At 49.0% G+C, this 26,221-nt stretch overlaps 1 protein-coding gene across 3 annotated transcripts in view; it reads left to right on the top strand.

Moving 5' to 3' along the window:
- The first annotated feature begins 485 nt into the window (after nt 1-485).
- The window catches only part of ECE1 (endothelin converting enzyme 1), a 110,823-nt gene continuing 85,087 nt past the window's right edge, over nt 486-26,221 (top strand). The window contains exon 1 of one of the 3 annotated variants that reach the window (XM_037881002.2): nt 486-595. In XM_037881002.2, coding sequence (XP_037736930.1) covers nt 593-595 — 3 coding nt within the window. In that variant the 5' untranslated portion in view covers nt 486-592. Of the gene's footprint in view, nt 596-7,064; nt 7,098-9,798; nt 10,304-26,221 lie in introns of those variants that run through there. The other 2 variants (XM_037881001.1, XM_027828294.3) reach the window with 2 other exon arrangements.

Genomic DNA, 26,221 nt, shown 5'->3' with positions numbered 1-26,221 from the left:
CCTCCGGCCTCGGCCGGGCAGCGTCGGCGGCGAGAAGCCCAAACCAGGAAGCCCAACCCCCCGCTGCCTGATTGGCTGCTCCGGCCAGGTACCGCCCTCGGCAGCGGCGCCATTGGCCAGCGCCGCCGCCTCTCCGGCGGGCCGAGCTCCTGCGCCCGAAGGGGACCGCGCCGAGCGCTCGCCCCGGCCAGCCCAGATCCGGCCCCGGCCCCGGCCCCGGCCAGCCCCCGCCCGAGCCCGGCCCCAGCCCAGAGCCCGCCCCGTCCCTGGCCAGTGCGGAGCTCAGAGCCCCGAGTCCCGAGCCCGCCCCCGGCCAGCCCCAGCCCAGAGCCCGCCCCCGGCCAGTGCGGAGCCCCGAGTCCCGAGCCCGCACCCCGGCCAGCCCAGACCCGGCCCGGCCCCGGCCAGCCCCCGCCCGAGCCCGGTCCCAGCCCAGAGCCCGCCCGGTCCCCGGCCTGCGCGGAGCCCAGAGCCCGGCCAGCCCAGACCCCGTCCCCGTCCCCGCCCCGGAGCCCGGACCCCGCCCCGTCCCCGGCCAGCCCCGGCCCCGGCCCGCCCTCCGCTGCCGGGAGGAGAGCGCTGCAGGCTCGACATGGTGAGTGGCCGCTCCGGGCCCGGGCTCTGCTCGCGGGAGGCCGCTGGGCTGCGGACACCCGCACGGCGCTGTGACAAGGCCGGAGGGGCGCCCGGGTGTGGGGACTGGTGGGCTGTGTGGGAGACCGGAGGGGAGGGGGGCGGGGGCGTCTGGGAGCAGGCACGAAAGGGCTGAAGTAATGCTGTGCCCCCCGCTGTGCCCCCGCGCTAGGCGGGAGGGGTGGGTCTGGAGCGGGGGAGCGTGCGGGGAGACTGAGAGCAGGGACAAGCACCAGGTGTAGCCGTGTCTATCTGTATCCACAAAAACAACAAGGAGTCCTCTGGCACCTTAAAGACTAACCCAGCCCGGACAGATTCCCATGTGGTGAGAACATCTAGAGGCCAAGAAACTTCAGGCAGTGGCGGGTCCAAAGTAGCAAGTGGGATCTAGGGCGAGGTGACATCTAGCAGTGGCCCCGCTTGGGAACAGGAGGGAATGAAGAGAAAGTGACTGCTAAGGCAACCTGATGGGCTGTCTAGATAGCATGGTGAGGGGTGCGTTAGGAGTATCTCAAGAGACATGGTCTGGCCAATATCTGTGCCACTTGGGAGCCTGAACAGCCCATGTTTTGCACGGAGGTGCTCTCCATCATCTAGGAGCTTCCCATGTATCCCACCGTAAACTCCACTCTCCATGTTATAGCCACTTGTAATGTCCTGGCTGGACTTCTCTCTTCCAGATTCCTGAGCAGGACTTTGGAATAAACAATGAGGATTCTGCCCTTCAAGGAATCTGTCTCAGGTTTTACACTGAGCTCAGAGCAGGCCGAATCAGAGCCCTGAGAGTAAAGTCAGTGCTGTGAGGCTGCCCGTGAGCACAGAGATGATAGGAAAATGCAAAATCTTAGTGCCTTGGATTAAGGAGAGGGACACACACAAAGCCATCAACCTTCCAGAACAGGGGCTGGATGGCTGCCTCACCTCACCCAGACCTGAACTCAGTGCAGCCCACCCAGAAGCTCTCAGCTAGGGAGCGCGTGTTCAGCAGCAGCATTTGGCAACCGCGCTGACCTTAAAACTGGAAAGAGGTCAGCAGGGGACTAAGCTGAGGAGCCACAGTCTGCGTGGAAGGAGGCTGAGGCCATGAATCAGAGAAGAGCGGGAAATACCTAGACATGTAACTAGTTACAGCATTATGGTATATTGAGGTCTGTGTTGGCATAGAGAGCTATCGCTTTAAGAATGCGGGGAGGCGGGATGGGGGTGAGGTTCTGGTCCTGTTTGTAGGCTAGGGGACTCTGTGGAGAAGTGTCTGGGAGCACTGCAACAGTCAGTCTGAAAAAAGCCTGAAAAGTGGGATGAGTTGTGCTGTGGTCCCTTAGGGAGCAGTCTGTTTTTTCTCTCCCTGTGTTTTGGGTTCTTGGTTGTTGTTGTTCTGAATTGTAAGAAATACAGTAGTGTTATGTTGCAACCTTCTAGTAAGAGTATGCTATGTTTTATCTAACTTCTCCATGTGTGTGTGCGCCATGGAACAGAACAAGAATCTCTAAAGGGATAGGACCTAACTAATCGGACATTGGGGAGGAATTAACAAGAGGCAGTGAACATAAGTTGAAACAGCACATACTACATTAGCGTACCCAATAGAGGGGTCTGTGGTACACTGAAGGCTTCTGAAAGCAAAGGTATTCCTCCCCCCACTCCCCACCCCCCCCCGGAACAATTTTCTTGTAAGTGTGAATTTCACTCAAGCATGAGGCTTGCAGTGTGTAGCCTAAACTGCACTGAAACTTTCCTTCACTGTCGAGTGGTGGCTGGGTCCCATGGAGAGGTTGCTAAGTCTGCTGCAGCGGTAGTTAGCAGAGGCTCATGCTTTTAGATTCCGAGGTCCCCACATTCAGTCTGTGTTACAGGTGCGATGTTGTTTACTCAAACACAGCTCTATCTGATGCTGACAGGAGTCTGGCCTAGTCAGGAACTGTGTCAGGATCTCAGGTTTTAGCCCTTTAAAGCAGGTTTTGAGTGTAGGTTTTCATAGCCCTCATCACTGAAACATCTGAGTGCCTCTGTAATATGCAAGCAGAGAAACTCCTTATCCAAATTATCTGGCTGGGACAGAGGAGATGTGTAAAGTGAAAACAGCAGAGACTGATGGGAGGCGCCCAGCAGTGAGCCCCAAAGGAATAAGCAGGCGGTTGGTGATGCAGTTTGTTGACACACCCCTTGATAGCCCTTCTAAGCAACAAACATTTAACATTAAGCAATGGGGATTTTGATAGCCAAGACTGTGAATCTGTCAGCAGCTGTTTGATCTGAACAAATAACCCATCCTAGGTTGTGGTGGGGGATGATCTGCACCCTGCAGAAGGGCTATGTTAACTGAGGGCAACTGGAAGTCACTACATTGTTCTGAATCCCGTTAGCTTAATGGTTGACAGTGCTTGTGTTGATGGAAAGGTTCAGCAGATTGCAACTCAAATGGGGCAGGGACTAGAGGGGGAGTCGTAGCTAACTAAAGAGTCACACCACTCTGGGCCCTTTGGGAGAGAAGATTTGGGAGGTTCATGAGATAGGAAGAAGAGATGATTAAGCCAAGGCTACCAGAGCCTAGATCAAACAGAAGACTAAACGCAGAAATCTATAAACCAAGAATAGTTTTGGGCACTAAAGAAATCAAGGTGGTATTTGCTTTACCCTGTTATTACAGTACAATAATAGTCCCCTATTTATTGATCTTTCATCAGTGGCTCTCAAAGTGCTCTTCTAACATTTCATAATTTAAGCCTCACAACACACTTCCCTCCCCCCCCCCACTCGTACAGATGAGTAAACTGAGGCACTGAGCAGTTAAGTGACTTGCCAAAGTTCGCGCAGCGACTCAGTGACAGTGCCAAGAATGGAACCCAGGAGTCCTGACTCACCCATTGCCCATTCTAACCACTGGACCACATTCCCTCTTCCACTATGTTGGGGAGATGACGATCTTTTAAGATCCAAGCTTCTGTTGGTAGCTCAGCAGGAACGTAGTGGGTACAAGAGAAAGCAATATTTGTCCCCCCTCTCTAAGGAAGCTGAAGCATTTAAGTGGCTTAGTTGGAATAAGCTTCCCAATGCAACAATCCAGGCCGATTGGACAAGCATTGGGAGGATGAGAAAGCCAGGGCCCTAATGGCTCATTTGGAGGATGAGGGTGGAGTCGGCTGGGCTTCCTGGCTTCCTCAGGCCCGTGTTTCCAGTTGATAATTAAATTGCTCATGTTTCCCAGCAGAACCAGGGCGGAACAGGCTGTTCCAACATCAGCAAACTCCCAATAAATGACATTTGCACATTGTTTCATAAGCTGGGCTGACGTGTGGCAGGGCCCCCACAAATGGGCAGCCATGAAGATTATCAGACTTTTTAGGACTCTGTGTTTGGCAAAACAGCCAGGGCCGTAGGACTTTAAAAAGCTAACTGGAACTATGTTTTAATTGCCTGCAGCCTCCCACCCCAGTTCTAAGTAGAGAAAGAAACTTGGATGCTGGGGGCCTGAGTTTGCTTTCACTTCCCTGGTGCAAGTGCAGAGCGGCTCCCCTGAAATCAATGGACTAACTCTGATGTGGGGTGAGAAGCAGGCCCGCTGGTCCCATGACATCTGTTACTCTCTCATGGGATGGGGACTGGGCTTTCTCTGCTCACATAGACCCTCCCACGGAATGTTGTCCAGCACAAATGTTTGTTCTTGGCCTTTGATCTTCTAGTTCAGGGATCTCAAACTCAAATCACCACGAGGGCTACATGAGGACTAGTACATTGGCCCGAGGGCTGCATCACTGACACCTTTTCATACAAAGATATAAAAGTATAGTTAAAAAATGAAGAGTAATATAGTATGCTATTAAAAGTCAATGTATTAACTTTTTTTAAAACTGTAATGTGAAGAGGGGTTTTAAGGAATAGTTACAGGTGTTTATATTTTATTATGTGGTCAGTAACACTGATGATGATGATCTACAGTAACAGTCTATCAACATAGCTCCAGTAACATGGCAGGAACTTTTTAAAGTAACTATTCATACAAAATATGTTGCCACTTTTAACAAACTTTCTTCCCAACTACTCACAGCAAAGAATCGTACATGTTGAACTTCATACGTCTGACTGCTCATCTAGTCCATGAATCCCCGCCCCGGCCCCGCCTCTTCTCCACCTCCTCCCCTGAGCACGCCCGTGTCCCCACTCCTCCCCCTCCCTCCTGGAAAGTCCTAAGCACTACCAAACAGCTGTGTGGTGGCAGGAAGCGCTGGGAGGTAGGCAGAGGAGCAGGGACGTGGCACCCTCGGGCAGGGAGGGGTGAGGGGAGCTTGGCTGCCGGTGGAGTCGGCGCCTGGGCCACGTGTTTGAGACCCCTTTTCTAGTTCATACTTGCTTAACGTGGTCCATAGTCCATTCCTTTACTAAATCAGTGGTTTCAAACAACAGACACTGCTCACTAGCTAACTGGGTCATATACAGCAGAATACATAGAACTCAGAGGCTTTTCTTCCAGAGCACAAACGTCTAGCACAGTGGTTCTCAAACTTTTATACTGGTGGCCCCTTTCACATAGCAAGCCATGGAGTGTGACCCCCCCCCCTTAAAATTAAAAATGCTTTTAAATATATTTATCACCATTATAAATGCTGGAGGCAAAGCAGGGTTTGGGGTGGAGGCTGACAGCTCACGACCCCCCATGTAATAACTTCTCTACCCCCTGAGGGGTCCTGAGCCCCAGTTTGAGAATCCCTGCTCTAGCACTTATGCTAAAGGAGATTTTATTTGAGTGGTGGTAATATTAAGGTATATAGACTGTGGGTTGCAGCCACTAAGAGGCAACATAGGCGCACACTTAAGCAGGTCTGAGCACCCCACTCCAGTTGGGGTGCCACAAACTTGTTTCCCCAGTGCATGACAGCCTCACATAATTCATTTTCCTTCAGCTCCTCCCTATCCTGTATTACTTATCAGTTCTTTACTCAGCCAGAGCGAGCCCACTAAAGGAGAGAGGAGTTCAGTGCAGCACTTTCATTTAAATATAGCTTCCTTTGTTAATGCAGGGCTAATGGTAAGCAAAAGGGAAAAGGACGGGCTCTGGTTAGATTTTAAAAAGAAGTTAATGGCTAGGAGGAGGGGCAAGTATGGGGTTAGAAAAGATTTGGGATAGAAGATTTGGGAGGTTCATGAGATAGGAAGAAGAGATGATTAAGGCAAGGCTACCAGAGCCTAGAACAAACGGAAGACTAAAGGCACAAATCTATGAACAAAGAATAGTTTTGGGCACTAAAGAAATCAAGGTGGTATTTGCTTTACATTGGTATTACAGTACAGTAATAGTCCTCTATTTATCCTCTTTCATTAGTGGCTCTCAAAGTGCTCTTCAAACATTAATAATTTGAGCCCCACAATGCATGTCCCCCACAAACTCGTACAGATGAGTAAACTGAGGTTGGGAGGAGAAGTGAAAGTGTGGCCGCATGCACAAACACCCACATAATTTTTGGCTGTAGGATCCCAAGATGGGAGAGGGAAGTAGAATGACTTTGGAATTTGATGTATAGCTGCAAAACCAGGGAAAGTGCTGCATGGTTAAAAATGAATGAATGCAAAGTCACAGGGTTGATTTTTTCTTCTCATTTATGTCCTTGTAAATCAGGAGTAACTTCATGGAAATCAATGGTGGTTACATGCTGATAGGGCCTTTATCAGCCACTTTGCACCAGTGCAGGTTTAGAGCTGATAGCAGAATCAGACTCTAATACCCCCCCATTCTGCACTGGTTTCCAGCGCACCAAGGGCAGAATCTTATTTGTATCTCAGCAGCACCTAGAGGTCCCAACTAAAGATCAGGGTTCCATTTTGTGTGTGTGTGTGTGTGTGTGTGGCTGGGGGGGGGGGGGGGGGTACAAACCCAGAGTGAGAGGCAGCCCCTGCCCTGAAGAGCTCATGGGCTATAAATAGACAAGACAAAGGGGTGGGAGAAAAGGATATTGTGATCCCCATTTACAGCTGGAGAACTGAGGCCCAGAGATGTTAAGTGACTTGCCTCATGTCTTGCAGGGAGTCTGAAATCCAAGCTGGACTCCAGTGCTTTAACTTACCAGACCACTCTTCCTTGCTGACTCCCATATGGGGTTGGATTCAGAATAACTCCATAGGCTTTGGCAGAGTCACTCCAGATTTTCTACTGTGTAACTGAGAGCAGGCTCTGGCCTTGAAAGCGTGGCGGAGTACCCGTCTAGGATGACCGTATGCCGCATGCTCTGTGTTTCAGAAATCCTGGGTTTGCTGAATGAACCAGCCCCCACATGTCTTGCTGTTTTTAAGAATGGAATCATTTGCTCATCACCTGCTCCAGGGAATATTTTGGATCCACCTCATACACTTGCTACATACACCTGGTTGTAAACACGTGGGCGCTGCAGGCAGCCAAAGGTGTGCCAAGATAGCAGTGCTCTAGCCAGGAGGAGGAGGTGGCAGGAGAAATAACAATGTGTAAACACCACAAGGTCAGCATTTCCCTCTGCTTTTAGCCACTCCATGCTCTACACAGCTCTCGGGGAAACTTCAGAGGGGAGGCCCAGGCTGGTGAATCTGACTGGAATCTGAGCAGAAATTCTGTGGGGTTTCTGGAGACACAGGCCAAGGCACAGATCTTCGGAGGTCTTTAGGGTCTTAATGCCCATTGAAATCAAGATATGTTAAAGGGGCCAGCTTTTCATGGTCTCAGGTTGGGCATGGGGACCCAAAACTCCATAGTTCTGAGGCCAGAAGGGACCACTGTGATCAGCTAGCCTGACCTCCTTCATAACAAGGCAAACTGAGACAACCAGACTCCTCAAAAAGAAAAGGAGTACTTATGGCACCTTAGAGACTAACAAATATATTTGAGCATAAGCTTTCATGAGCTACAGCCCACTTCATCGGATGCATGCAGTGGAAAATACAGTGGGGAGATCTTATATACACAGAGAACATGAATCAGTGTGTGTTACCATACACACTGTAACGAGAGTGATCAGGTAAGGTGAGCTATTACCAGCAGGAGAGAAGGGGGGAAAAAACAACAACTTCAAAAACAGACTCCAACGAGAGACTGCTGAATTGGAATTAATTTGCAGACTGGACACCATTAACTTAGGCTTGAATAAAGACTAGGAGTGGATGTGTCATTACACAAAGTAAAACTATTTCCCCATGTTTATTCCCCCCCACACACACACACACTGTTCCTCACATGTTCTTGTCAACTGCTGGAAATGTCCCATCTTGATTATCACTACAAAAGGTTTTTTTCTCTCCTGCTGGTAGTAGCTCACTTTAACTGACCACTCTCATTATAGTGTGAATGGTAACACCCATTGTTTCATGTTCTCTGTGTATTTAAAATCCTCCTACTGTATTTTCCATTGTATGCATCCGATGAAGTGAGCTGTAGCCCACGAAAGCTCATGCTCAAATAAATTTGTTAGTTTCTAAGGTGCCACAAGTACTCCTTTTCTTTTTGCAGATACAGACTAACACGGCTGCTACTCTGAACCCTGATGCTTAACAATCTCTCCCACCTTGTATTTAGCTGTGATACACTGGGTTACCTTTTCCAGACCTGTAGAAGAGCTTCGGGGAGCTCGAAAGCTTGTCTCTTTCACCAATAGAAGCTTGTCCAATAACAAAAGTTACCTCACCCACTTTGTATCTCTCCTATCCTGGGAGAAACATGGCTACAACACCATTGCAAATAACAATGGCAGATACGGAATTTATCCTATGTGTTAATTAGACATTGGAGTTAAATAGATATGAACAAAACAAAATATTTCACTAGTTCTCTAGCCACCACAGATTCTTCTAGGCTAAACAAGATCTGATTTTCCATTTTCTTCATGGAGACCAAAAAACAAACAATTGGTTTGTTACAGTCCTCCAAGGAGCTTTTATATGCCATAAAGAAGCAAAAAGTGGCACAATCCATTTCTTCCCCCTACGTAAGAACGGCTATACTGGGAAAAACCAATGGTCCATCTAGCCCTATGTCCTGTCTTCCAACAATGGTCAGTGCCAGGTGCTTCAGAGGGAATGAACAGAACAGGGCAGTTATCAAGTGATCCATCCCCTGTTGTCCAGTATCAGCTTCTGGCAACTAGCGGTTTAGGGACACCCGGAGCATGGGATTGTTTCACTAGCTAATGGCCATTGATGGACCTAACCTCCATGAACTTATCTAATTCTTTTTTTGAACCCAGTTATACTTTTGGCCTTCACAACATCCCCTGGCAATGAGTTCCACTGGTTGACTGTGTTCAGGGGCAGCAGGTTTGTGTAATTTTTGGTGGTGCCCAGAACAGGTCCAAGTCCCGCCTCCCTCCCCACCTGCCTAAGGCTCTGGGAGGGAGTTTGGGAGGGGGGAGGGGTCGGGCTCTGGGAGGGAGTTCGGGCGCAAGCTCTGGGTTGGGGTGCAGGAGGGGTTGTAGGGGTCAGGCTCTAGGAGGGAGTTTGCATGCAGGGTCTGGGCTGGGGCAGGGGTTTGGGGTGTGGGAGAGAGTGAGGGGTACAGTGCTTACCTCGTGGCTCCCGAAAGCAACCCACACGCCCCTCTGGCAGCAGCTCCTAGACAGGGGGCCGGAGGGGTCACCATGCGCTGCTGTCTGCAGGCACCACCCTGCAGCTCCCATTGGCCGCAGCTCAGGGCGGGGGTAGCACGTGGAGACGTGTTCCCCCCGTCTCCCTCCCAGGGGCTGCAGGGACATGCTGGCTGCTTCCAGAAGCGGAGCAGGCGGGAAGCCACCTTAGCCGTTGTGCTGCCTGGCCTTTTAAAATGATCTGTTTTAATTGATTCATTGAATTTCATCTGCCATTTGGTTGCTCAGTCACCTAGTTCAGTGAGATCCCTTTGTAACTCTTCACAGTTAGCTTTGGGCTTAACTATTTTCAGTAATTTTGTATCATCTGCAAATTTTGCCACCCTTTTTCCAGATAATTTATGACTATGTTGAATAGCATAGATCCTTGGAGTGATCCCACTATTTATTTTTCTCCACTGAAAACTAACCATTTATTCCTACCCTTTGTTTTCTGTCTTTTAACCAGTTACTGGTCCTGCCCTCTTATCCCATGACAACTTATTTTGCATAAGAACCTTTGGTGAGGGAACTCCACTTGTCAAAGGCTTTCTGAAAGCCCAAGCACACTCTAGCCACTGGATCCACTTTAAAGTCCAATTTACAGTATGATTGTTCAGACAGCTGGAAAGTGCATATTGTTTACTTTGCACCCCGGAGAATGAGATCCTGCCAGGTGCTGAAGGCTCTGAGCTCTGTACTGGGTTCTCACAGACACAGCTCCTGTGCAACGTGCACAGAACCATCCAAAAGGGAAGAACATTTACAAACAAGTGCGACCTCGACAGCCCAACCCCCAGCATCCTCTCTCTGCTTCAGAGGATATCAGGCAATCATTAGCAGAGGAAGTGATTCAGTGAAAGGGAACCTCTCGTGCGTATGCTCTCACGCAGCTGCACCTTGACAGTGTGTGGGCTGGGCTCTGTTAACACAAGCTTCAGCAGGGGCTCGCATATACAAGCTGCACAGTCCTCTGAGGTCTGGTGCTTCCCCCAGTATTCGACGAGAGTTCTTTTAAAGAGTCTCCTGGGACTCTTTTCCATCTAAAAGAATCATCCCAGGCCGTTGCCGCTGCCTCCAGTCTGAATTGGCAAGAGGTAAGTCAGCTTCTGACTTCACGGAATTGTTCTTGTTTTTAACCTTTTAAAAAAATCGTCTGGGGAAGAGGGTCTGGTGCCTAGGGGACGCTGGGTTAGCACTGTAGTTGCTTCTGTCTGGTGAAAGGGGTTTCCTCCAGGGGGCCTGGCATTGTCCAGTCTGGTTGGTTTCATTTGCTGAGACTCCATGGTGTAGTTATATGGTTATCATCTGATTGGAAGGATGGGGCTGAGCACACATATCCCTCTTGCTGGCAAATCTCCCTGTCACTGAATGGCATGTGCTGGGCTATGTCACTGCTTGTATGTCCACCCCTTTCCCCTGCCCTTTGCCTGCCCCGTCTATGGAGATTGTGAACTCTTCAGGGCAGGTTTGTGCAGTGCCTAGGACAACGGCGCCCTGGCCTTGGTTGGTCCCTAGACACCACCAAAATAAACCGAGTTAATAATAATGGAATGTGAGAAGGATGGGAATGAAGCAGCTGCTGGTCAATGGGAGTTTGGCACATGTGAGGATTATGGGATCTGATGCTAAGGCACATGACACCACCAGGGGCTATGAAATGGATCAAGACTTGCTTTGGGAGGGATCATCCAACAGGCAGCCAGCTGCTCTGGGCAGATTTAGCACAGAGATTTAGGGCCAAATCGTGCTGCCAGTGAAGTCAGTGGGAGTGTACAGGTATCTGTAAGAACCTGTTGATCGGTCTTCCATCAGGGAAGGCATCGCTAGGGGGTCTCCTTCCAGTTGGGTGCGTTGGTCACTTTCTTTTAGGTGTCCCCCAAAAGTGGCATTTGAGGGACCTAGTCAGTGTCATTTATTCTTTGGGGTGCTTTAATGAAATGGCTCATTCTGGGGGACTTGTGCTTGGGATGCATAAGCCCAGTTTGGTGCTCTGATAACACAGCGGTGAGTGTGTAGCAAATGCCGAAGCAGAGAGATACCAGAACTCCTTGGAGCCAGATGGATGAGCAGGCAAAATGGACCACTTGGGTTCCAGGGCGGGTCTGGACACTGCAGGAGGAAGAGCAGGATTAGCTGCACCAAGGTTAGCCCTTTAGGAAGGGTATTTTTAAACCTCAAGGAAATGCCCAGCCTGTCTTTGCCTTAGTTTTCACCCCATTCACTAATTGCTGAAGCCATGTGTTCAGTGTGCATCAGCTGTGGCGTCTCACTTCCCATAGTTCCAGTGACGCTGTACAATGGTGGTCTTTTGAGATGCTACTTGCAGACTAACAGCCCAGCATCAGAAAGGCAGAAGTGTAACTCTACCACAGGAGAAAGGGGAAGCAGCCCTTTGAGAAAGCGTGAGCTTATCTGCATGTATCCGCAACTGCAGTGGAAACAACCAGAAAAACGGCAGCCCAGTTTTAACATGCTCTGGTGTGTAAGAGTCCTCTGAGCAGAATTAAACAAAGGCAGCTCCCCTTGTGCTGACTGCATGTCCAAGGTGTCCCGCTATGGCAGGCAGATTCTCTAGCAGAGTGGACATTAAAGCGTAGATCTATGAGAGTCAAGGGGGCTTCTCTCACCAGCGGAGGTACTCCATCTCTCCCAGAGGCGGTAGCTATGTAGATGGGAGAAGCCCTCTGTTAACATAGTACTGTGTACACCGGAAGTTAGGTCAGTATAACTGCATTGCTTGTTCAAACCCCTGAGCAATGTGGTTATACAGACATAAGTTTGTAGTGTAAACCAAGGCTCAGAGCCTGTAAAAGTGGCTCCAAGGTGGCTTATCCTTGATGTTATTCTATTGAAGTCAGTGCAGTTACATCTGGGATGAATTTGTCCCATTGGCTTTAGGCTAGGGCTCCCCAGTACTGGAATGGGATGGTTTTATAATTTGGGAGTGATGACAATGGGAGTAGTAATCTTGGATTTCTGTAGTTCCACTTGTCCTAAAGAAACCCAATGCACGCCAAAAACCATTTACCCACGAATTGCTACTCTGTGCAAACAGCGGCTCTTCTAGGAAAGGAAAGACACTAATAAGCCACTTCACGTACTGCTGAAAGGCAGCCTCCTCTGGGGCCCAGCATGGCAGCGAATAGTCCACTGTTAGGAACAAAAACAAAGGGGACTGTATCCAGCTGAAACTGCAGGGTGGATCTTGTTCTGCAGAATGTCATTAACTGGAAAAAAGAAGAGTACTAGTGGCACCTTAGAGACTAACCAATTTATCCTTTTCTTTTTGCGAATACAGACTAACACGGCTGCTACTCTGAAACCTGTCATTAAGTGGAAAGCAATGTGTCTTAGACTGATTGCTCTTCTTTCCTATCACAGCAGTTCTCAAACTGTGGTCTGCGGGCACTTGGTGGTCTGTGGAGAGCTGGCTGCCGCATGGTTCCTTCCTTGTTTCCAGCTGCTAAATTGCATTAAGAGAAGCTAAAAATATCTCCTTACTTTACTCTTCCATGTTGTCAATTACTGCCATCAGACAAGGATATTGTGCAAAGTAAACAGGAGGGAAGCAGGGCAAGGCTACCTCAAACAGAAGGGGAACTAGGCCCCAGTGATGACAACAGATAAGGGAGACGCAGGACATTCTCTCTTTAAGATGTGGTCCTTTCTATGAAAATGTCACCCCCCCGGTCTAGGGCACGGTCCCTTCCTTTAGCATCCTGAAATTGCTTAAAAGAAGAACTTCCTTCTGTAAGCATGATCTGCCCATGAACGTCCTACAGTTTGTGGACCTGTTTGGGTGATTCTTTTTTGGCTAGCTTTGTCATGCAGCCACTGAATTCTTCTTTGGAGTCTTTGCCTGGGAGCAAGGACTCTGACCTCGGCATTCTTTAGCCTGACCTCTCGCTGCAGTCCTCTGTTCTGCCCCTCTCTGATGCCACAGAGCAGCAGAGAGCCTGTGGTAGGGAAGCTGCTCCCCTTTGGCCTTTCAATATTTCAAAGGAAACCCGAAGGGGAAGAGAGAATTAGAGCTACATTAAATAACTATTTCCAAAGACTGATTTCATATCATAGAATATCAGGGTTGGAAGGGACCTCAGGAGGTCATCTAGTCCAACCCTCTGCTCAAAGCAGGACCAATCCCCAACTAAATCATCCCAGCCAGGGCTTTGTCAAGTCTGACCTTGAAAACTTCTAAGGAAGGAGATTCCACCACCTCCCTAGGTAACGCATTCCAGTGTTTCACCACCTCCTAGTGAAAAAGTTTTTCCTAATATCCAACCTAAATCTCCCCCATTGCAGCTTGAGACCATTACTCCTCGTTCTGTCATCTGCTGCTTCTGAGAACAGTCTAGATCCATCCTCTTTGGAACCCCCTTTCAGGTAGTTGAAAGCAGCTATCAAATCCCCCCTCATTCTTCTTTTCCGCAGACTAAACATCCCCAGTTCCCTCAGCCTCTCCTCATAAGTCATGTGTTCCAGTCCTCTAATCATTTTTGTTGCCCTCCGCTGGACGTTTTCCAATATTTCCACATCCTTCTTGTAGTGTGATGCCCAAAACCAGACACAGTACTCCAGATGAGGCCTCACCAATGTCGAACAGAGGGGAATGATCACGTCCCTCGATCTGCTGGCAATGCCCCTACTTATACATCCCAAAATGCCATTGGCCTTCTTGGCAACAAGGGCACATTGTTGACTCATATCCAGTTTCTCATCCACTGTAACCCCTAGGTCCTTTTCTGCAGAACTGCTGCCTAGCTATTCGGTCCCTAGTCTGTAGCGGTGCATGGGATTCTTCCGTCCTGAGTGCAGGACTCTGCACTTGTCTTTGTTCAACCTCATCAGATTTCTTTTGACCCAGTCCTCTAATTTGTCTAGGTCCCTCTGTATCCTATCCCTACCCTCCAGCGTATCTACCTCTCCTCCCAGTTTAGTGTAATCTGCAAACTTGCTGAGGGTGCAATCCATGCTATCCTTCAGATCATTAATGAAGATATTGAACAAAACCATCCCCAGGACCGACCCTTGGGGCACTCTGCTTGATACCGGCTGCCAACTAGACATGGAGCCATTGATCACTACCCGTTGAGCCCGACAATCTAGCCAGCTTTCTATCCACCTTATAGTCCATTCATCCAGGCCATACTTCTTTAACTTGCCGGCAAGAATACTGTGGGAGACCGTGTCAAAAGCTTTGCTAAAGTCAAGGAACAACACGTCCACTGCTTTCCCTTCATCCACAGAACCAGTTATCATAGAATCATAGAATATCAGGGTTGGAAGGGACCCCAGAAGGTCATCTAGTCCAACCCCCTGCTCGAAGCAGGACCAATTCCCAGTTAAATCATCCCAGCCAGGGCTTTGTCAAGCCTGACCTTAAAAACCTCTAAGGAAGGAGATTCTACCACCTCCCTAGGTAACACATTCCAGTGTTTCACCACCCTCTTAGTGAAAAAGTTTTTCCTAATATCCAATCTAAACCTCCCCCATTGCAACTTGAGACCATTACTCCTCGTTCTGTCATCTTCTACCATTGAGAACAGTCTAGAGCCATCCTCTTTGGAACCCCCTTTCAGGTAGTTGAAAGCAGCTATCAAATCCCCCCTCATTCTTCTCTTCTGCAGACTAAACAATCCCAGCTCCCTCAGCCTCTCCTCATAAGTCATGTGCTCTAGACCCCTAATCATTTTTGTTGCCCTTCGCTGGACTCTCTCCAATTTATCCACATCCTTCTTGTAGTGTGGGGCCCAAAACTGGACACAGTACTCCAGATGAGGCCTCACCAGTGTCGAATAGAGGGGAACGATCACGTCCCTCGATCTGCTCGCTATGCCCCTACTTATACATCCCAAAATGCCATTGGCCTTCTTGGCAACAAGGGCACACTGCTGACTCATATCCAGCTTCTCGTCCACTGTCACCCCTAGGTCCTTTTCCGCAGAACTGCTGTCTAGCCATTCGGTCCCTAGTCTGTAGCGGTGCATTGGATTCTTCCGTCCTAAGTGCAGGACCCTGCACTTATCCTTATTGAACCTCATCAGATTTCTTTTGGCCCAATCCTCCAATTTGTCTAGGTCCTTCTGTATCCTGTCCCTCCCCTCCAGCGTATCTACCACTCCTCCCAGTTTAGTATCATCCGCAAATTTGCTGAGAGTGCAATCCACACCATCCTCCAGATCATTTATGAAGATATTGAACAAAACCGGCCCCAGGACCGACCCCTGGGGCACTCCACTTGACACCGGCTGCCAACTAGACATGGAGCCATTGATCACTACCTGTTGAGCCTGACAATCTAGCCAGCTTTCTACTCACCTTATAGTGCATTCATACAGCCCATACTTCCTTAACTTGCTGACAAGAATACTGTGGGAGACCGTGTCAAAAGCTTTGCTAAAGTCAAAAGTTATCTCGTCATAGAAGGCAATTAGATTAGTCACGCATGACTTGCCCTTGGTGAATCCATGCTGACTGTTCCTGATCACTTTCCTCTCCTCTAAGTGCTTCAGAACTGATTCCTTGAGGACCTGCTCCATGATTTTTTCCAGGGACTGAGGTGAGGCTGACTGGCCTGTAGTTCCCAGGATCCTCCTCCTTCCCTTTTTTAAAGATGGGCACTACATTAGCCTTTTTCCAGTCGTCCGGGACCTTTCCCCCGATTGCCATGAGTTTTCAAAGATAATGGCCAATGGCTCTGCAATCACATCCGCCAACTCCTTTAGCACTCTCGGATGCAACACATCCGGCTCCATGGACTTGTGCTCGTCCAGCTTTTCTAAATAGTCCCAAATCACTTTTCTCCACAGAGGGCTGGTCACCTCCTCCCCATGCTGTGCTGGCCACTGCAGGAGTCTGGGAGCTGACCTTGTTCGTGAAGACAGAGGCAAAAAAAGCATTGAGTACATTAGCTTTTTCCACATCCTCTGTCACTAGGTTGCCTCCCTCATTCAGTCAGGGGCCCACACTTTCCTTGACTTTCTTCTTGTTGCTAACATACCTGAAGAAACCCTTCTTGTTACTCTTAACATCCCTTGCTAGCTGCAACTCCAAGTGTGTTTTGGCCTTCCTGATTTCACTCCTGCATGCCTGAGCAATATTTTTATACTCCTCCCTGGTCATTTGTCCAACCTTCCACTTTTTTGTGTATTTCTTTATGTCAAGCCAGCTGGTTGAGAGGGGTTATTTTGTGGGAAGGTTTCAAGTACACACATGGGAGGGAGGCTCTAGGACATCCCAGCTGGGTAAACTGTGCTGGATCCGCCCAGGTGCTGCACAGAGGTTGCAGGGGTGCCGGAACCGGGGGCAGCAACGGGGCACTGCCTGCCCACTTTTTAACATGGACATACTTTGGGGGGCAAGTGGCCACCCTGCCCCCCAAACTGCAAGCCTGAGGCAGGCACGGAGTGGCACCAGCGAGAGCTGTACTTCGTGGCAGGGGAGCTGACAAGGTGATCTCCCACCCCCGCAAAGCACAGTCCTGCTAGTGGCCCCAGCCTCTTCCCGGTGGCGGGCAGCTCCCCCTTGCCACAAGGCCCGGTCCCTCTCAGTGCCCCTGCCCTGCTCTGCCTCTTCCCTCCAAGGCCGCATACCCTGGCCAGGCCAGAAGCTGTCGCTGGGCCTCAGTAAGAGCCGCCCAGGGAGCCTGGGCCGCTCTGGGGAACCCTGGACCCTTCACCTGCCCTGGGCAGGACATGGGTTGGGGGCTGTTCTCAGGCAGCCTGGCTAGATGGAGCTAGGAATTATTATTATAACGCAGGCTAAAGAATCCACCCAGTGAGCCCTGCATCAAGCCCAATAACTTGTGGCTGAACTAGGTCCCAGTTCAGGAAGGCATTATAGCACAAGCTTAAATGCATCCTGTTTAAGAGTACTCCACCATGCATCCGATGAAGTGGGCTGTAGCTCACAAAAGCTTATGCTCAAATAAATTGGTTAGTCTCTAAGGTGCCACAAGTCCTCCTGGTCTTTCCACCATGTCGGTGTGCTTTGGTCCCCCTGATGTCAATGGAATTTAAGTGTGGGCCCCACAAAAAAGTGCTTAAGCTCCAAAACCCAAGATTTAGGCACCTAAGTCCCAGTTTTGGCTCCACTGTGATCCACAAAACACCCACCGAGTCCTGTAGGTGCCTAAAGTCACATGGTGCCTGTGTTCCTGCCTCCTTCTGTGCATCCGGACACCATCTCCCACCTGAGCTGCAGGGCAACTCACACAGCAGGGGAAGACAGGCCTTTGGCCCCTTAACCTGGGTATGGGGCCCCATCTAGTAGGGAGCCTCTGCTCAAACTTACATGGTCGGGTCCTTTTGAAAACCCAGCCCAAGCAGGAGGTGGTGCTGGTGCCCACCTCCTAACTTTTATCCCCGTGGTTAGTGCACTTGCCTGGGATGTGGGAGCCTCGGGTTCAGTTCCCCGCTTTGTCTGAGAGAGAGATGGCGTTTGAACAAAGGTCTCCCACTCCTCTCAGGTGCAAGCTCAGAACTACTGGGTTCTGGGATATTCTGCTGTGGGGCTCCCTCACTCTCTCCTGCTGAAGCTGTCCCACTCTGGATAAATAATGAACGAGCAATTGGAACGGGGGCCTGGACCCAGGGTGTCCTGCCCCCTAGGTGGGTGCCCTAGTGACTGACTACAGACCCGTTCTCCCTCTCTCTGGCCCAGTGACTCTTCCACTGTGACTAAATGCTTAACTAATTACTGGGCCAAAGCGAGTGAATGTGAGCCTGACACTGTAGTCCCGTAGTTAGGGTAGCCAGCTGGGAGTTGGAGACCTTGGGTCTAGCCCTATTTCTGAACTTCCTCTCTTTCTGGGAGGGGCAGTGACCAGGGCCATTCCTAGGGGGGTGCAGAGCCTGGGGCAGAAGTGACGAATCCGTCACTTCTGGAACCGACCCTGCTGGGCGGCGGATAAGAGGCTGAGGGAGGCAGTGCTTCTCCAAACATCCAGGTGTGGCCCTGTCCGCACTCTGCCACCCCAGGCAGTGCCGCTAGGCTCCAGGGGGCTGGGCCATGCCGCTGTCCCTTCTGGCACTTGGGGGGTGGGGGTGCGGGCACTAGCCAGCCCTGGGCGGGGGCCAGTGACAGTGGTGGGGGGCCATGGGTTCTGGGACATGCAGAAGGGGCAGGGCTGGGTTCACGCACCACCCATGCACACCAGCCAGTCGTGCTGGCCAGCGGGGCCCAGAGCGGTCGCCCTGATTCGCCGCACCCTAGGGATGGCTCTGGTAGTGACTGCTCTTGGGCTTTGCTCCCCTTTACACCTCACTGACTTCCGGCAAGAAACTGGATTTGCTGCCTCAAGAGGCATTAGCAGCCACAGCCTCCCCTCCAGGAAAGAGTGTGTCTGCCAGTAGCAGAGGAAGGGTTACTACGGGGAAGGTGGCATGTGCTCTCCTTACAGCCCAGCAGGAGATGTGCTAGCTTAGGGGCCTGCAAGGGGAGCAGCTCTCCCCATTGCTCCATGAAGTGATGATCAGGAAGCTCCACAAGGCAAAGTTCAAGGCATCTCCTGCTGCTTGTGCCAGGGGAGGGGAATCTGCATCTGGGAGAATATGTCCCCTGTTTCTTACATCTATGCCAGGACAGTGGTAAAGAATCACATGAAGAGCTGCTTTCTTCTATCACTGAACTAGGAACTCTGTTAGAATAAGGAAAACAGTATTAGCCCTCAGCCGCTCTGTCCTTCACTCTGCTTCCCTGGAGAGCTTAGAACCTTTCTGTCAAAGGGCATGCCTGCCCTGTAGCGCCACCTTCAGGCTAGTGTGGCTCTGCTGGGGCCTGCCTTCGTTTCCCCTTTACTCAGGGCCACACAGTCCAGATATTCAAAACACTCCCCTTCTGGGATCCAATTATTAAGTCCTGCACAGCGTCTTTCAAAAGAGAACTCAAACTACAGCCTTCACTCCTTTTTCATCAGGGCCTAGCCCAGTCCCTCCTCCCTGACGGTCGATCTCCCATCACCTCTTGCCTGGAATTTGGCCTTTCCACAGGCCATTGGTGTCTTCCCCCTGTTGACTTAGGAGCCTTCTTGCTCCCTGCTATGCTTGCAGGCATCTGCAAATCCCCATCTGCAGCTGCTTCCCCTTTTATAAGGTCCAAGCGCCTTCCCTGAAGACCAGTTGGGCAGCAGGTAGTCAGTCAGCTGCACTGAACCCTGCCCCCTCCTAAAGGGGATAGACATCCTGGCCCAGATCCACAAAGGTATGTAGGCTCCTAATTTCCATTGAAGTCAATGGATGTGAGGAGGCTAAATGGATCTGGGACCCTGTGCTGCTGTCATGCCCAGCTCCCTGGCACAGATTTAAAGGGACATGACACATCCTCCCAGGAGGATCGTTAAGATGATGGATGAGAAAGGAAACCAGCCCACAGGGAAATGTTGCAAACATCACAGTAGGAATACAATGGTGCAGGGAATACAATACAGGGATGCCACTGTAAAGCAAATGGGGTCAAGGGAGGCCAGGACTGTAATGAAAAGCAATACCAGGGCAGGGCGGGTTCATGAGTGAACGTGGCAGAGATGGGTCAGACTGGAGTTCTTAGGGCCTTGAAATGAGATCGCTGAAGCTGATTTGTGCAAAGCCTCTCTCAGCCAGGGCTGGAGGAGAGAAGGTCCATCGCAATACACAGGCAAGAGACTCAGGTTCTGATGGCTGGACAAAGGGAGGCAACTCCAGACAGACACTAACTGCCCTTGCTTAGGTCTCCAGCAGGGGTTTGCTCTTTAAATAGGAGCGTCCTGGGACCTTATGTGCTAGGGCAGCAGATGTAAACTCTGGGAGGGAATCATAGAATATCAGGGTTGGAAGGGACCACAGGAAGTCATCTAGTCCAACCCCCTGCTCAAAGCAGGACCAATCCCCAACTAAATCATCCCAGCCAGGGCTTGTCAAGCCTGACCTTAAAAACCTCTAAGGAAGGAGAGTCCACCACCTCCCTAGGTAACGCATTCCAGTGCTTCACCACCCTCCTAGTGAAAAAGTTTTTCCTAATATCCAATCTAAACCTCCCCCATTGCAACTTGAGATCATTATTCCTTGTTCTGTCATCTGCTACCACTGAGAACAGTCTAGAGCCATCCTCTTTGGAACCCCCTTTCAGGTAGTTGAAAGCAGCTACCAAATCTCCCCCTCTTTCTTCTCTTCTGCAGATTAAACAATCCCAGTTCCCTCAGCCTCTCCTCATAAATCATATGCTCCAGCCCCCTAATCATTTTTGTTGCCCTTTGCTGGACTCGTTCCAATTTTTCCACATCCTTCTTGTAGTTTGGGGCCCAAAACTGGAGACAGTACTCCAGATGAGGCCTCACCAACGTCGAATAGAGGGGAACGATCACGTCCCTCGATCTGCTGGCAATGCCCCTACTTATACATCCCAAAATGCCATTAGCCTTCTTGGCAACAAGGGCACACTGCTGACTCATATCCAGCTTCTCGTCCATTGTAACCCATAGGTCCTTTTCTGCAGAACTGCTGCCGAGCCATTCGGTCCCTAGTCTGTAGCAGTGAATGAGATTCTTCTGTCCTAAGTGCTGGACTCTGCACTTGTTGAATCTCATCAGATTTCTTTTGGCCCAATCCTCTAATTTGTCTAGGTCGCTCTGTATCCTATCCCTACCCTCCAGCATATCTACCACTCCTCCCAGTTCAGTGTCATCTGCAAACTTGCTGAGGGTGCAATTTAATCCAATCATCCAGATCATTGATAAAGATGTTGATCAAAACTGGCCCAGGACCGACCCTTGGGGCACTCCGCTTGATACCGACTGCCAACTAGACATGGAGCCATTGATGTAGCTAGCTTTCTATCCACCTTATATTCCATTCATCCAGCCCATACTTCTTTAACTTGCTGAGAAGAGAAGAGGGAAGGCTGGAGAATCACACCAACACCAGGAAAATCTACATGATTGGAGACTCCCTACTAAGAAAAACAGTCAGGCTTGAAACCCAGAGCTGATCTGGAGAACAGAAAGGTGTGCTGTCTGCCAGGAGCTAAGATATTAGATATGGACCTGAGACTGAAAAGGAACCTAAAGGGAGCAGGAAAGAATCAACTGATTGTCCTTCATGTGGGAACAAATGATACTGCTAAATTCTCGCTGGGACACATCAAGGGAAACTATGCCAGGCTGGGGAAGATGCGTAAAGAAATGGAGGCTCAGATGATCGTCAGTGGGATTCTACCTGCCCCTAGAAGAGGGAACGAAGGCAGGACAAGATTATGATAATCATCAGATGGCTCAGGCAGTGGTGCTACAAGGAGGGCTTTGGGATGTTGAACCCGGGGAGGTATTCACAGACAGAGGGCTGCTCTCTTGGGATGGACTCCACCTAAGTAGGGAGGCTGTGATGGAGGCTGGTACAGCTAATTTAAAAGAGCTTTAAACAAGGAATTTGGGGGAGATGGTTGGAAGATGCTCATGTAATCTCCATGCCTGATCCTAATATTGAGAAGGAGGAAAATCAAGTGAAAGGGGTTACAGCAATGGCGAAAGGAACAACAGAGGTAGAAGAAAATCCCAAGATCACTTGACAGGAATGGTCAGGTAGGCGATACTGGCAGTAAAATGACTGTACCTAATCAGGTGATGAATCTGGGTAAGGCCAAGCAGAAAGAATGAAGTTGTCTGTTCACCAATGCAAAGAGCCTGGGTAACAAAACGGAGGAACTAGAACTTAAAACTACTGGTGCAGGAAGTGAAACCCGATATAACAGGGATAACAGAAACTTGGTGGAACAGTAGTCATGACTCAAGCAAAGGTATTGAAGGGTATGTGCTGATCAGGAAGGACAGAAGTAAAGGTAAGGGTGGTGGAGTAGCACTGTATATTAAAGGCATGGTGGACTAAGGAAATGATGGAATGGATACAATGGAATCTATTTGGATAAAATTCAGTTTGGGGAAGAATGGTAACAGAGGCTCCACAGAGATAGTGCTTGGGATCTGCTATAGACCCCCAGGATCCGATTTGGATATGGATAGAGACCTCTTTAATATTTTAATGAAATAAACACTACCAGGAATTGTGTGATTATGGGAGACTTTAACTTCCCAGATACAGACCCAAGGACAAATGCTATGGATCTGAATGTATGGGAGGCTTGGAATTACTTTAAATCAAAGTTAGAAAAAATACCTGAACCCGATATCCCAAGCAAGGGCAAACAATTCATAGGGAAGGGTTGCAGCCCAAACTGGATGAACAAGCATCTCAGAGGTTATTTTAAGAACGCAGAAAGCCTACGAGGAATGGATCAGCAAAGAAAGCTACCTCTTGCATTCAGAAAGTGTATGGAAAAAATGAGAACTTCCAAAAGCCAAGCAGAGCTGGAGCTTGCACAGGAGATTAAAAACAATAGTAAAAGGTTCTTCAGCCATATAAATAAAAAGAAAACATGGAAAGAAGAAGTGGGACTGCTAAGCATTGAGGATGGGATGGAGATAAAGATAATCTAGGCCTGGCCCAACACCTGAACAAATATTTTGCCTCAGTTTTTAATAGGGGTATCATCATAGAATACCAGGATTGGAAGCAACCTCAGGAGGTCATCTAGTCCAACCCCCTGCTCAAGGATTGAACTCACAACCCTGGCTTTAGCAGGCCAATGCTCAAACCACTGAGCTATCCTTGCCCATAAGTGAGGAGCTTAAGGACAGTGGCAGGTGGTTAATGGAAATGACAATATGGGAGTAGAATTACCACATCGGAGGTGGAAACCAAACTCAAACAGCTTGATAGGACTGGAACATGAAATTGCAAGCCCAATAGCAAGGATTTTTAATGAACCTGTAAGCTTGGGGGTTGTACCCTGTGACTGGAGAATTGCAAATATAGTGCCTATATTTAAGAATGGTGAAGAAAAGTGATCCAGGAAACTGCTGGCCTGTTAGTTTGACTTCAATTATATGCAAGGTATTGTGAGAGAGTAAATAAAATACCTATACCTGGGATAAAATACAGCATGGTTTTACAAAAGATAGATCGTGCCAGGCCAATCTGATCTCTTTCTTTGAGAAGAGAACTGATTTTCATGACAGAGGAAATGCAGTAGATATAATCTATCTGGATTTCAGTAAATCATTCGATAGAGTTGCACATGGGAAATTATTAGTTAAACTGGAGAAGATGGGGATTAATAGGTGGGTAAAGAACTGGTTAAAGGTAAGACTGCAATGGGTCATACTGAAAGGTGAACTGTCAGGCTGAAGGCCAGTTACTAGTGGAGTTCCTCAAAGATCAGTCTTGGGACCAATCTTATTTAACATTTTTATTAATGACCATGGCACAAAAAGTGGGAGCATGCTAATAAGATTTGCAAATGACACACCGTTGGTACATATAGCCAATACGGAGGAGGACCAGAATATCAAATAAGAAGATCTGGATGACCTTGAAAACTGGAGTAATAGAAATGGGATGAAATTTAATAGTGCAAAGTACAAGGTCATGCACTTAAGGACTAACAACGAGAATTTTTGTTATAAGCTGGGGACATATCAGTTGAAAATGACAGAGGAGGAGAGAGACCTGGGTGTATCAATCATAGGATAACTATGAGCCACCAATGTGATGCAGCAGTGAAATAGGCTAATGCAGTCCTAGCATGCATCAGGAGAGGTATTTCCAGTAGAGATAAGGACGTATTATTACCATTTTGATATCTGGTGAGACCTCATCTGGAATGCTGTTTGCACTGCAGGTCTTCCATGTTTAAGAAACATGAATTCAAACTGGAACAGGGGCAGAGAAGCTCTATTAGGAAGATCAGAGGAATGGAGAAACCTACCATACTAAGGAGACTTAAGGAGCTTGGCTTGTTTTAGCCTAACAAACGAAGGCTGAGGAGAGAGATTCTTGCTTTCCATGAATACATCAGAGGGATAAACACCAAGGAAGGAGAGGAGTTATTTAAGTTAAGGGCCAATGTTGGCACAAGAACAAATGGTTATAAACTGGTCATCAAGAAGATTAGGCTTGAAATTAAATGAAGGTTTCTAACCATCAGAGGAGTGAGGGTCTGGAACAGCCTTCCTAGGGGGAATAATAAGGTCAAAAAACCTAATTTGTTTCAAGACTGAACTTGGTAAGTTTATGGAGGGGACAGTATGATGAGCTTGCCTACAATGGCATATGGCCCATCCATAACTGCTATTAGCAAATATCTCCAACAGCTGGAGATGGGACACTAGGTGGGGAGGGCACTAAGTTACTAGAGAAAATTCTTTCCCAGGTGTCTGGCTGGTGGGTCTTGCCCACATGCTCAGGGTCTAACTGATCACCATAAACTATTGTAAATGGGGAATTCTCTGTAACTTGAAGTTTTTAAATCATGGTTTGAGGATTTCAGTAACTCAGCCAGAGGTTATGGGTCTGTTACAGGAGTGGGTGGATGGGGTTCTATGCAGGAGTCAGACTAGATGATCATGATGGTCATAGAATCATAAAATATCAGGGTTGGAAGGGACCTCAGGAGGTCATCTAGTCCAACCCCCTGCTCAAAGCAGGACCAATCCCCAACTAAGTCATCCCAGCCAGGGCTTTGTCAAGCCTGACCTTAAAAACTTCTAAGGAAGGAGATTCCACCACCTCCCTAGGTAACGCATTCCAGTGTTTCACCACCCTCCTAGTGAAAAAGTTTTTCCTAATATCCAACCTAAACCTCCCCCACTACAACTTGAGACCATTACTCCTTGTTCTGTCATCCCCTACCACTGAGAACAGTCTAGATCCATCCTCTTTGGAACCCCCTTTCAGATAGTTGAAAGCAGCTATCAAATCCCCCCTCATTCTTCTTTTCCGCAGACTAAACAATCCCAGCCTCTCCTCATAAATCATGTGTTCCAGTCCCCTAATAATTTTTGTTGCCCTCTGCTGGACTCTTTCCAATTTTTCCACATCCTTCTTGTAGTGTGGGGCCCAAAAGTGGACACAGTACTCCAGATGAGGCCTCACCAATGTCGAATAGAGGGGAATGATCATGTCCCTTCATCTTCTGGCAATGCCCCTACTTATACATCCCAAAATGTCATTGGGCTTCTTGGCAACAAGGGCACACTGTTGACTCATATCCAACTTCTCATCCACTGTAACCCGTACGTCCTTTTCTGCAGAACTGCTGCTGAGCCATTCGGTCCCTAGTCTGTAGCGGTGCATTGGATTCTTCCATCCTAAGTGCAGGACTCTGCACTTGTCCTTGTTGAACCTCATCAGATTTCTTTTGGCCCAATCCTCTAATTTGTCTGGGGCCCTCTGTATCCTATCCCTACCCTCCAGCGTATCTACCACTCCTCCCAGTTTAGTGTCATCTGCAAACTTGCTGAGGGTGCAATCCACACCATCCTCCAGATCATTAATGAAGATACTGAACAAAACCGGCCCGAGGACCGATCCTTGGGGCACTCCGCTTGATACCGGCTGCCAACTAGACATGGAACCATTGATCACTACCCGTTGAGCCCGACAATCCAGCCAATTTTCTATCCACCTTATAGTCCATTCATCCAGCCGAAACTTCTTCAACTTGCTGGCAGGAATACTGTGGGAGGCCGTGTCAAAAGCTTTGCTAAAGTCAAGGAGCAACACGTCCACTGCTTTCCCTTCATCCACAGAGCCAGTTATCTCGTCACAGAAGGCAATTAGATTAGTCAGGCATGACTTGTCCTTGGTGAATCCATGCTGTCTGTTCCTGATCACTTTCCTCTCCTCTAAGTGCTTGAGAATTGATTCCTTGAGGACCTGCTGCATGATTTTTCCAGGGACTGAGGTGAGGCTGACTGGCCTGTAGTTCCCAGGATCCTCCTCCTTCCCTTTTTTAAAGATGGGCATTACATTAGCCTTTTTCCAGTCATCTGGGACCTCCCCCGATCGCCGTGAGTTTTCAAAGATAATGGCCAATGGCTCTGCAATCACATCCGCCAACTCCTTTAGCACTCTCAGATGCAGCGCATCCGGCCCCATGGACTTGTGCACGTCCAGCTTTTCTAAATAGTCCCGAACCACTTCTGG

The sequence above is a fragment of the Chelonia mydas genome, chromosome 18, assembly GCF_015237465.2.
Source record: "Chelonia mydas isolate rCheMyd1 chromosome 18, rCheMyd1.pri.v2, whole genome shotgun sequence".
Taxonomy (NCBI): Eukaryota; Metazoa; Chordata; order Testudines; family Cheloniidae; genus Chelonia; species Chelonia mydas.
The sequence above is the reverse complement of the archived record's forward strand: the minus strand, read 5'-3'. Positions and strand labels throughout refer to the sequence as shown.